General features: G+C 36.8%; 1 protein-coding gene across 1 annotated transcript; it reads left to right on the top strand.

The window, feature by feature from the left end:
* The first annotated feature begins 7,123 nt into the window (after window positions 1-7,123).
* LOC109087858 (ornithine decarboxylase 1) lies at window positions 7,124-12,896 on the top strand. Its single transcript, XM_042774478.1, has 11 exons — window positions 7,124-7,281; window positions 8,397-8,517; window positions 9,164-9,287; window positions 9,421-9,594; window positions 9,738-9,910; window positions 10,189-10,405; window positions 10,487-10,570; window positions 10,655-10,817; window positions 11,028-11,143; window positions 11,230-11,444; window positions 12,045-12,896. The coding sequence occupies exons 3-11, from the start codon at window positions 9,186-9,188 to the stop codon at window positions 12,181-12,183; spliced, it is 1,383 nt and encodes a 460-aa protein (XP_042630412.1). The 5' UTR covers window positions 7,124-7,281; window positions 8,397-8,517; window positions 9,164-9,185; the 3' UTR covers window positions 12,184-12,896.

Raw genomic sequence — 12,896 nt, 5'->3', positions numbered from 1 at the left:
CCGAGAGATCTCACTATACACCGGGTCTTGGCTCTCGTCCTGCCTGTGTGTGTAGTAACGAAGGCACCTGACAGCATCACAATCTCAGCAGCTCATAAATGACATTTATTGAGATCAGCGCCATCTCTTTGTTGCAAAAGTCTGAAATAAATGGCCTATACTTTGCAGTCCACTTTCACCTGCTAAAGCCATAGCCGAGAAAGATCAAAAGCAGGGGAATGTGTAATCTAATGCATTTTGTCTTGAACTGGGGCTTAAAAACGACCGCAGAAGATTGTGGTCACAAACCTCTTGAGATGAGACATGATGTAACAGAGAAAAAAGCCGTGCAAATCCATCCACTTCTTTTCTCTTAAACTTAATAACACTGATTGTTAAAGTCATTACGCTTTTAACTCATTAAACAGAGCAAAAGTGGAATCATCTTAGAATAGCCAAAATAGTGGTTTATTTGTTAAATTATTTTCTTCTACTTCTTAAAAGAAAAGATAAACAGTAGACATTATATAATAGTTTTCTTAAACACACACCTCCAGAGCTCCAGAAGAGCTTTAAATCATATCAAACGCAATACAGTTTTTAATCACTGTTTTGTCACAAGTGGTACATATGCAAAACTATTCATCCAGTATTCATCCACACCAAATACATGATACATCAAAAAGCCTGGGTTTTGATGTTTAAACATCCTAGTCTGTGCCATTCATTTTAATACGTGAGTATTACCATCGCAATTAAAAGTATTTGCACTGCTCAGTAAAGCTCATTTGAGGGCAACTTCAAGCCAAATGACAACGTCCTCCATACATCCTGATATGACCTTGAAATATTTTACAGAAAGAAAGAAAGAAGAGGTCTGAACAAACCAGTGTGAAGCAGTTTGTGTCTAGATTCCCTCCAATGTAAAACATGACTACTATGTATTGTAAATTATGTCTTTATATGTATAAAAAATTACATCATTGTTCTATCCATCAAAAAAATTTTTAACTTTCTATCCATCAAAAAATCATATATATATTTACAAAAAATGTATCAGTTTTCAAAAAAATAAATAAATAGAAATACTGTTTGACAGAATTTTTTCAACATAAATCATAAATGTTTTTTTTTTGAGCAGCAAATCATCATATTAGAATGATTTCTGAAGGATCATGTGACACTGAAGACTGGAGTAATGATGCTGAAAATTCAGCTGCGCATCACAGGAAAAAATCACATTTTACAACAATTATTTAAAATTTTAATATTTCATTGATCTAATAAATCCAGCCTTCGAAAGAGACTTCTTTCGAAAACATTTTACCAACTGAAAGCCTTTGATCAGTAGCGGATGTGGGCCAGAAGATTTGAGGGATGTTAGGAATCAGTGGATTTGTGTCACTTGACCTGTAATTTCAGCACTGAGTGAATAATGACTCATTATTCAGCTTACACCATACTACATGTCTGCACGCATCCATGCACACCTATTACATAACTTCGTGATTCTGCTGCCAATAAAGTTTCCTCTTAAGAAAGTTTGATGTTTCATGAGAAATACAGAACACATTTGAAAATAGAATTGTGTTTTTTGTAACGTCTGTACAGTAATTAGACCATCCCATGTGCTGGACGCACAATTATATCAAGTTCCCTAGAAGTTTCCTAATTTCATGGGCTCAAATTAATTTGTGACCTGTTGTTGTATAATCATTGATTCATAGAAAGAAATTTCATATCAAGAAATTTCACAATGCATACTTCTGATTAATTCTTTTTAGCACCTACGGAATTAAAAACTGTATTTGCCCTGCTCCATATTCTAAAGTCATCTAACCCTCATGTTGTGTTCCGGTCATTCTTATTTTCTTTTTCCCCTAAAACACTAATGTTATCGCATTACCCTTATGAAAAATAAGTTTATCAAGTGTGCTGTTAGTATACTTCTTTTAAACTAAAAATAGGAAAGTATGCTTTTAGTTTACTATTTATGTACTTCTCAGAAATGGGCTTTATGTACTTTTCAGAAATATACTTAAAATTACATTTAAGTATACTTGACTTATACTTACAAAATGTCTAAATATATTTGAGCTATACTTGTGCTCCTAGAATCCGTGTTTTTATTGTTATACAGTAGAGGGCGCTAGTACACATCTTCTGTACAGAATTTCCAAAAAAACACAAGTGAAGAAGAAAAAGAAACAACAGATACTAACACATGTAATCTAACATAATCAACTGACATGAAACAGCATCAAAACTGTAACGTTATGGAATAAAATGTAGACTTTTTTTCAGCTTTTTGTTCAAAGTGTTTTCTTGCAGTGTTCAGATTCAAATATGACTGTTTATAAATGCTTCATTGTGATCTGTTATTAATATTGGATTCAACCATTTAATTAAATTGTTTTCTTTCAATTAGCACAGGTTTATATTTCCTTTTGGAACGGGTTGGATGTAAGCCTCACTGATCTGAGCTTATACGCCTCATTTTTTGAATGAACTGACAAAATGATCCACAGATAAGGTTCGTAAGCTCAGATCAGTGAGGCTAACGACTAACCAGTTCCAAAAATAAATCTGAGCTAACTGAAAGAAAACAAGTTAATAAAATGATTGAATCCATTATTTGGTGGTAATATAAGCATAATGAGAGATTTACAAGCACTGATTTTTGACAGGGAACACCACATTAGGTAAATTAATATTTCTAGCACAGCACAAAGATTAAAACATTTTTTCATCTTGATAAATAATAATAAAAAAAGATTTGATCCTTCAGTGCTGTCTTACACCATTTCCATTTGATTTGAGACTATACCTACCTGTAAGTGCGTCATGATCTGATGCTGCCTGTCTGGAAACTCGTATGAGTTTCTGCAGCTTAAAGCAATGCGGAGGTCATGTTCCAGTTTCTAGAGAACGCACTTAATAAAGTGTAAAGTTTGAATATACTATAAGTCATGCTATAGCCTGCCAGATGAATCATGTAAATGTTTTAGGTAACAGTCATCACATGCATAAAGAGTGAGCATGCTCTTAAAGCACTTTACACATTGTTTATGTGTGAGTCGTAACAGGATCAAGAACAAGTTTAATCCAGACTCTGCTGGCTCAAAGAGGACAGAATCTCTTCACCCAGGTTCACACATCCTGTGTGAGGATTAAACTGCAACGTGACCTGTGCTGACATTACACCTATATTGCCCCTTGGGTTAAAAATACATTAGGATGTGAGAATAACACACTGCACTGTAAGAAAAATTAACAGTATATTTTCTGTTAGGCTTGCGGACATTTCCTTTAACCATGAACCATAATTCAAAGTCATTCATATGATGAACTGCCTTGAACTGAAAAATTAGTGTTTACTATTGTCATTTTGCATTATTGACACACACTATTTTCCTAATTAATGCTGTACAGTTGCTTTTTTACAATCTGTATTGTTAAAAGCGCTATATAAATAAAGGTGAAATAAAAAAAATAGTTCACCCAAAAACAACAATTTTGTCATCATCTACACATCCTCATGTTGTTCCAAATACATGTCTTTCTTCTACTGAATACAAAGGAAGATATTTGGAAGAATGTTGGTAACCAGTAGCCATTGACTTCCATAGTATTTTTATTTTTTCATGAACTTATGGATTTTTTTTACAAGACAAGTTACAAAATGTAAAAATAAAAGAACTGTATAAAATTTTTTTTGTTTAATTAGAGTTATGTTTTATATTTTTTTTGTTTAAATTGAATTTAGATTTATTTATTTTTAATAGTTTTGAAAATCTAATCAACCTAATATGATGCATATTTGTCAATTATACATGAATGAAACAGGTAAGATTTCTGTTTGTGGGCCTGTGTGTGTGTGTGTGTATGAATGTGTCATTCATGGTGACACACATAATGTGTCTAAATGCTCTTAGGTCTGTATCCATCACAGATGCTGTCTTTGAAAAACAGTGACCTGCTGAGTCCTGGTAAATAAAGCAGGCTTATAGGTGACCGTTACTGATGGCTGTGACATAGAAACCTTCTTCCTCTAATCACTGTCACCCCACACACATTATGCACAAAATGGTATCTTTAGGGGCACAAGAGCTTGTCACGAGCTAAGTTTTCATCAAAAGTTGTGCAAAAATGTAAAACATTTGTGTTTTCCATCCTGTTTGGTCCAGAGAACATAAAGTTGTGCAAAAATGTAAAACATTAATTTTGCATTTGTGTTTTCCATCCTGTTTGGTCCATTGCACAAAGTATCAATAATGAAATATTAAATAGTTGCAGCCAGTAAAGCTTGTGACTCTACTTAATAAATGACCAGTGCCTCAGAGCACGTAGAAGTTATCGTGTTATCTTGCATTCGGGTACGTGATGTTTGGGACAGTTCTGGGAGGTGATTATACCAAATAGTTTTTGGCTCAGGCTTTTCAAAATGATTCAAACAGTGTTTGGGTTGCATGTGTATTAGGTAAATGTGTTTCCATTCTAGTTTATGCATGTTTTTTATTAAATTAAAAAAAAAATGCTGCCTTAATTGAGCGTGTTTTTAAGTGTATCCAGCATTTTTTTTGTGTGATATCCCAAAATTCAAGTTTTCGGCATGTGGGTAAGTGTTTGCTAGATGACTGCTTACTATATATAACAGATATTTTACCAAAACTACCATTGTCTGAAGATTTTGTTTTGTTACATGATGTTTGAGGACTCTTGAGATGTTTCTATCCATGATTATATTGATACGTGAAACAAAAACTCACTTACCCAATTATTTACCCCTCATGTTCTCAGTGTTTATGTCAACTGTTTGGGTTTGATGAAATAAGGCACATCCTTCAAACTGCTTAGGTTCGAAACTATCCGTGTCGCTAGAAATAAAGCTTCTGAGGTCATAAGTTCAAGACTGTGTGTACTGTACACCTAACAAGGTAGAATAGCCTGTATGTCATGTATATCTTATTTCGGAAACACGAATGCATAGATGCTACTGTGCACCTTAATTCATTTCCATGATGCCTCTCTATGCATTCTGAGAAAAATGCATGATTGACAGATTAAGAAATCCAGCTGACATCTCAACATCTTGATAAGGGTGGAAAATGTTGCCACATTGAAAGTGTTGTATGGAGCCTTAAAATAGTAAAGGAAGGGGAAAAACTGACATAGGAACCTTCTTACCCATTAAATATTATTGCGTTCATGAAAAAAGTGATGTGGCTTGTGGTGTTTGAGGATAGTCATAAACAATGACCTCATGGTCTCGTTGACCTCTGAAGGAAAAATCAGAGCTCTGGAAAGGTCTGTCTGGATTCTGCAAGATGATGAATTAGAAAAACTCCGGGTTCATTTGCATCTGGGAAACGTATTCCCGACCGCAGCAATGTAGTCGTCATGGATCATAGAGTTTCTCGAGATCAGGGCAAAAGCCACAGCGAGTGTGTGAGAATATTGATGGAAATGTCTCTTACATTTCTAACTTAAGTGCAATTCTGTATACATTCACAAACAATTTTCATTAACTGATTAGAACAGTTATTCCGGTGGACTAGCGTTGGCCACATGCATTTCAAAAAGATCAAATAAAAAGTGTGTGTTAATTGCTCTAACAACTTCTATATGCTAAGATTTTACAAACAGTGACTTTTCAAGACAGAAGCACTACTCTAAGAATATTAAACCTGTAGATTCACAGAGCATGAGACTTATATTTGCATATGTGGAGATAATTACCAATGTTACGACCCGGGCTCTAGCTGAATTTATTTGACTCAGGTTTATGCTAATTGCGGTGAAATGCGGTAGTAAAGATAATTTCATTGGTCAGTAGTAGCCAACTGAAGGACTATAAAGAAATGAAATGAACCGTTCACTACATGCAAAGATAACAGTTGTCTGATAGATAACGGCTGTTAAGATAAAATTACCATGAAATGACTCTATTATAATGTTAGAGAGGGGATGGCAGCTGATATGTCTCAGCTTCTGTGAAGTCTACAGCACATTTAATGCAGTCTTAATGGAACATATTTTCCTATTGTGTTTTTTTATATAGGCTATATATATATAAATAGAAGAGTGGAAAATGAACTTGTTTCCAGCACCAGGTGCACAGGATATAACCATAATCAGTCCACTCCTTTGATTATGGGGAGTTTTGGGACTGATGTGTGTAGTGTCCACTCCTAGTTTCATCACATCTGGCAGGATGACAACAAAGTGTGCAGAGCAAAGATAAAAGACGGAAGTGGACGCTTGTGCAAAAGGTGAGGAAACATCTATTCTGGCATCTCAGAGCTGCTGTGGTGAAAGTGAGCTCTAACTGGAACCAGATGACCCAATTACAAGGAAGGAAAAATTACAAAGGCACAGAAACTGTGCTGCGCATGACATCATCATCCACACTGGCCCAATCCTAAAACTTTCATTTAATAAAAAAAAATCTGAATAATGAACTGAAAATGTAACTGTAATGTAACCGCTTGTTTTTTCCTCAAAATAAATATTAGATGTGTATTGTATTATTTGTATACTATTATTATAGCTTTAATTTAAATTGTTATGTGCTTTTGTCTCTTCATTTAATATTTACCATTTATTTTAGCTTTCATTTTAATTACTAAAAACGATTTCCAATAGTTTTAAATAAATAAATAAATAACACTGATATGTAAAAATCATTCTCATTTTATAGTTCGCCCAAGATATTTTAAGACTTGTGTAAAAACAAGAAAACTTTAAAGTTTTGAACTTTATTATTTTATATATTTTTTTAATTCAGGAAGTTTACGTTTAGGGGAAAAAACACACTATTTCTCTATTTTACAGTTCTGTCACATTCTAATATTACAAATTTCAACCACATAGCGAATAATAAAGTGTGTGTGTGTTTATATATTCACACTCCTCATTAGTTTATAAATGCTTAGGAAAGCTGTTATATTTTAGGTGGTTAAGACCGTTGTTCATTACAGGGTTTTGTATCATTATCATAATTATTATTAATCTTATATCGGTTGACGCCGGAAATCTCTTCTTTCGTCACTCCTTCAAACGCTCACGCGCGAACCGCTAACAAGAACAAACCGGTTCGCGCGCTCAGAAGAAGCCGGTTTCAGCTGGCGCGTCACCCTGGTAACGGAACCACCTCACTATATAAAGCGCCGCGCTTCTCGCTGGTCTTCACTCCGCTCGTAAGTCAGATCGCCAGAGCTGCTCGTGTGTGGGTCAACACCGACTTTCTTCATTTCCAGCACTCTGGTCTAATGGGAAAACTCTTTGTAAATGCGTTTTAAGGTAAGTTACGCGATATTACTGTGCGAAATCAAGGCCTCATCCGTTACCTCGGGATAAGCTTTCAGTATAATCTAATCAAAAATGAAGTAACTAGCCGATCAGCGTCTGGTAAATCCGCTAGAAGTGTTTTTCGAACCAGTTTAATGTTAATGCGCGTGGCTCGTTTAGTTGCGTCGTATGTTATGACGCTGTGGCCTCGGAGTCAACGTGGCCGCTGTGTCACCGTTTCCTGCGCGGATTTAACTTCGACTTTAAGTGATGTAATAAAGACCTTAATTGTTGGAGCCAGCTTTGTTGACAAACGTGGAGTTTGTGAAATGTTTACTCGATTCGTTGGTTAACACTATCAGTTATTTTTAAGATCAATGAATGAAGTCCGTCAGGAGTCACGCTGCGGAGCCTCACTAACGTTAGCCTGAATGAGCGCTTTCTATTGGCTGAGTTGAAAGCAGAAGCCAACGCGATTGGCTGACAGAGATGCCTGTCATAGTTTGTCCAAGCAGGGCTTTTCCTTATTGGGTAACTGTTGAAGCGCTCTTCGCAGGGGAGGGACTTATTTCACCATCTTTGCTAAACTGCTGCTCGGCGTCATATGTGTCCAAAAATGTGTGCGGGTGCCAACTTCATTGGGAAACAATTTCCCAATTTTACACGTAATGGGCTGTTACGACAAACAACAGCTTGTGTGTCGTAACTACGTGCAACGGAAGTTTACACACAATGGGAGTTAACAGGAACTTTATTAGATTAGATTAGATTCAACTTTATTGTCACTGCACGTGTAAGGTACAAGGCAACGAAATGCAGTTAGCATCTAACCAGAAGTGCAATAAGCAGTAAGTACAGAATATACAAGGTCTACAATATGTACAATAACTATACAGATAAGTATTATGGACATAATTTACAGATTTTAAATACTATCAGCATGATAAAGAGATAGGTGTACTATGAACATACTATACAGCTGGATTATGTGAAAGTGTATGTACACTATAGGCAGAACTATGAACATAATTTACACTATTGCAATGTATATTTGACTGATTTGCTGCCTGTACTTTATGCTGTAAAGGGGTCGACGTAATAACGTCTTGTCATTTTAATCCTTGCAGGATTCTTGCTTGGGAGAAGTACACACTGGCCCTGGCCTCGAGGCTTATCTGAAAGGATTCAACTTCACTGGTGAACCTCCTTGGCTGTCCGACAGCTGTTAGCACATCTTCCGTTCATCTGGTGAGTCTTTGAGAGCATCCAGTAAAGTGAGATGGAAACTCAAACCCCTTTAGGATCGGTCTTATTTTATACCTTTTAAATTAAAGTTTTACCAGTGTGAGTTATTATTCTACAGAATTTTGTAAAAATAAAATCCTTTTTGATTGTAAGTGTTTTAAGTAATGTTTAGATCTGCAATATTAGCGATTTCAGCTCTTTGTCACTGACACTTTGTCACTTTGTCGCTGTTTAAAAAGTGAGTGTGAGTGCTTATATTATTAAAGTTAGCCCCCCAAAAAAACTTGTTACTCGAAATAAAACCGAAATGTAAAGTAATAGATATTTAAAACTAACGCAAATTATAAAAACAACTCAAATTTAAAACGACAGTGGAAAACAAAAATAAAACGAACTAAATAAATGTAATGGCTATAATAGTATCTCTCTTAACAGTGATTTGTAGCATGTGTAATGCACAGTAGCTGCAGTTCCCTGTGATTGCTGTCAGTGTGTTGCTTTCGTACGGTTTCTAATCTCTCACTGATGCAAAGATAAGGTGCTACTTTGCATGCACAGACAGAAAGTCTTTCCTTGTCTCGAACAGCCACTGAGTGGAGTTTATCTTTGAGGTGATGTTTAATAACACTCCCGTCACTTTCTTCAACAGTTTCAAATCTTGAACGAACACCATGACCTCTGTGACTGGATCAGACTTTGACTTCGCCTTCCTGGAGGAGGGATTCTGTGCACGTGATATCGTGGAGCAGAAGATCAACGAGTCCTCACTGTCAGTAAGTGAACATTTTTTTCATACCTACATGCTTTTTATTTTGTGTAAATTTAGATTTTGCGATTGATATCATAATTTTCCCTCAATGGGTCTGCATATGCCATCCACCGTTCTGATCACATCTCTTCTTTTAGGATGACAAAGATGCCTTCTATGTAGCCGACCTGGGTGACGTCCTGAAGAAGCACCTCCGTTGGTTGCGTGTTTTGCCCCGTGTCACACCGTTCTATGCAGTGAAGTGCAATGACAGCAGGGCTGTCGTCACGACCCTGGCGTCTCTGGGAGCCGGGTTCGACTGTGCGAGCAAGGTATGTGGGAGATCTTTCATTAAAGTTCCTTGAATCACGAATTTGACCTCCATGTGTCTCAATGAGCACATAACAGCAGCAAGAATGTTTAGCAGCGTGAATCCTGTATTAACCCGACCTCTAATCCTCGTCTCCTCTGCTAGACCGAGATCCAGATCGTGCAGTCTGTGGGTGTCGAGCCAAGCAGGATAATCTACGCCAATCCCTGCAAGCAGGTGTCTCAGATCAAATACGCCTCTGCTCATGGAGTGCAGATGATGACATTTGACAGTGATGTGGAGCTCATGAAGGTGGCACGATGCCATGACAAAGCCAAGTGAGTAACTTCTAGAAAACGGGTCTCAATTTATATAGTGGTCGACCCATATGGATGATTATTACCTGTTTATGTGATATCAAACCATTTAAATTGACAATAGTGAATAAAACAAGTAGAATAATTACTGCAGTTATATTTGTGTATACACATTTTGCTAGAATAACTATTATTTGAAAAGTATCTGTTTTAAACAAGTGTAAACTATATATAAACAAAATATTATTTTGTGCATTAAAGATTTTCCTGTCAATTAAACGCATTTTCTGTTTCTGCAGACTGGTTCTCCGTATAGCCACAGACGACTCCAAGGCCGTGTGCAGGCTAAGTGTGAAGTTTGGCGCCACGTTAAAGAGCTGCCGGCTGTTGCTGGAGCGGGCGAAGGAGCTCGGGCTGGACGTGATTGGAGTCAGTTTCCATGTGGGCAGCGGCTGCACTGATCCTGAGACGTACAGCCAGGCAATCACAGACGCACGCTATGTTTTTGACGTGGGGGTGAGTGGCCTTATACTATAAAAATTAAAAATGCATTCATTTTTAGAATATACTTATCTTGAAAATGTTGTTGTCCACCAGGCGGAGCTGGGATATAACATGACCCTGCTTGATATTGGCGGAGGCTTTCCAGGCTCCGATGACACCAAACTGAAATTTGAAGAGGTATTTATTTTTAATCGCCAACTTCAAGTGACCAAAGATATTTAGGTGAGGCTAAACTTAACTTGTTTTTTATTTGGTTGGCAGATCGCTGCTGTGATTAACCCTGCACTTGATAAGTATTTCCCTGTTGACTGCGGCGTGAGGATCATTGCTGAACCTGGCCGCTATTATGTAGCATCTGCTTACACGCTGGCGGTCAACATCATTGCCAAAAAGGTCATCATGAAGGAGCAATCGTCCTCAGACGGTAAAAGCAAACATTCAAAACCATGTTTGTTTCTAATGCTCTTCAAATGTGTATTCTCAGACTTTAAATCAGAGGACTATATAATATTATCAACTTAACGGCACTGTTACTGTCCTGTTTACACACTGCTTTGAAGCCATCTGTAGCGTGTAAAGCGTTATCTAAAAATGATTTGATTTAACTGACTTAATTTCTTGTTAATTTTAACAGAAGAAGAGGATGGGGCCAGTGACCGAACCCTGATGTACTACGTGAACGATGGTGTTTATGGTTCCTTCAACTGCATTCTGTACGATCACGCGCATGTCCTGCCAACTCTGCACAAGGTACGGAGATGAGTCCATCAGATCCCTGTTTGTGTTCGATGGAGTTTCTTCCCTGAGACCAACCTGTAACCCATGATCTCTTACAGAAACCCAAGCCTGACGAGCGCATGTACCCATGCAGTATTTGGGGCCCGACCTGTGATGGGCTGGACCGCATTGTGGAGCAGTGCAGCCTGCCTGACATGCAGATGGGCGAATGGCTGCTGTTTGAGAACATGGGTGCCTACACTGTAGCTGCTTCTTCCACTTTTAATGGCTTCCAGAAACCAGATATCCATTACATCATGTCCCGCACAGCCTGGTAAGTAGGATTTGGGAACACATTTTAATTCATTTCAGCTTCTTTAACAGCTCTTTTAATGTTTGAGTGCTTTTGTCAAAGCAGACCGTTCAATGAATTGGTCAAAAAGACTTACTGATATCAAACTCAAAGAATGAATCGGTTTGACACTTAATCCATTATAACTATTTAATTGATTTCAGGGTTTTTATAGTTAAAGTCTCAAAAAATGAAGTGTAACTTGATGTATTAAAGTAAAACTGAAATAAAATCTATAATAAGCTATAATAAAGTCACACAAGCAGGATCAACAAAACTCATGAAAATGACACAAAACAAGAATCACTAATAAACTTAATTTAAATTAAAGATTAAAAATGAACGTGAAAACAAAATACAAAAATAGATTAAAAATTAAAACAAAGACAGAATACCAAAATATTCTAAATATACAGTAAATAACATTGAATTTGTCAATGTGTGAGTTCAGTTGTGCTTATTCTTAAAATACTGTATTACATTTAAAATGTTAAGAAATAATTTTTAATTTAAAAATCTTGTACTGAAAGAATGACTAATGGAAAAAGGTTTTGACTGACTTGAGTTCATCTTTCATTGCAGGCAGTGTATGCAGCAGATCCGTGCTCAGGGGATTCCTCTTCCTGCTGAGGAGCTCTGCACCGGAAACGTGCCGTCCCACTGCGGACGCGAGAGCACACTGGACATGCCAGCCAAGCCGTGCCCTACTCAAGTGCTGTGATGCTCGTCGACGCTGACTACCAGAGCGAGAGCCAGTTCTCATTCAGACAGCGGTTTATCATAGCTCTCCAGTGATTCACACACAAACCCTGTCTGGAGGTCCACCATTTCAAAATATGTGCTGTTGAATAACAATAGCTACATTTGTTCTAAATGCAGCTGTTTGCCCTCCGTTTGTATAAGTTCTAAATGCTCAAACCTGAAAGACGCACAGAAACGCTCACAGTCCTGTGGCCGTTAAATTTTTTTTTCCGTTTTTTTTTTTTTTTATTATTTTTTTTATACACTTGTAAAATGAGGCCAGATACTTGACTGGAGGATATGAGGAAGGTTTTAATGTATGTCCAGTTTTCTGTGTGTTGGAGGAAGATTTAAATAGAAGCTCATGCTACGTTCTGTTGTGGAGCATTGAGAGTGAAAATATTTAATGAAATGGCTGCTTTTTAGTCTTTGAAAATGAGATCTTGCCCTTCACACAGACTCATACAGACTTCCTCCTCCTCAGTGACCATTTCCATTTTATACTTGATTAGCAAGTTAATATTATTATTATTATTATTATTATTATTATTATTGATCTGCAATGTATGCCACTAATGCATTTGAAATGGATATGAATGAGATGGGATTGCATCTGTATTGCTTTCCTATGGAAACTTTTTCCTTTTTAAGTTTTGTATTTTTATAAAAATAAATGTAGTTGCAAAAAAAAAA

Source organism: Cyprinus carpio, chromosome A17 (genome assembly GCF_018340385.1).
Source record: "Cyprinus carpio isolate SPL01 chromosome A17, ASM1834038v1, whole genome shotgun sequence".
Lineage (NCBI taxonomy): Eukaryota > Metazoa > Chordata > Actinopteri > Cypriniformes > Cyprinidae > Cyprinus > Cyprinus carpio.
Note: the sequence above shows the minus strand (reverse complement) of the source record. Positions and strands in the feature narration are given on the sequence as shown.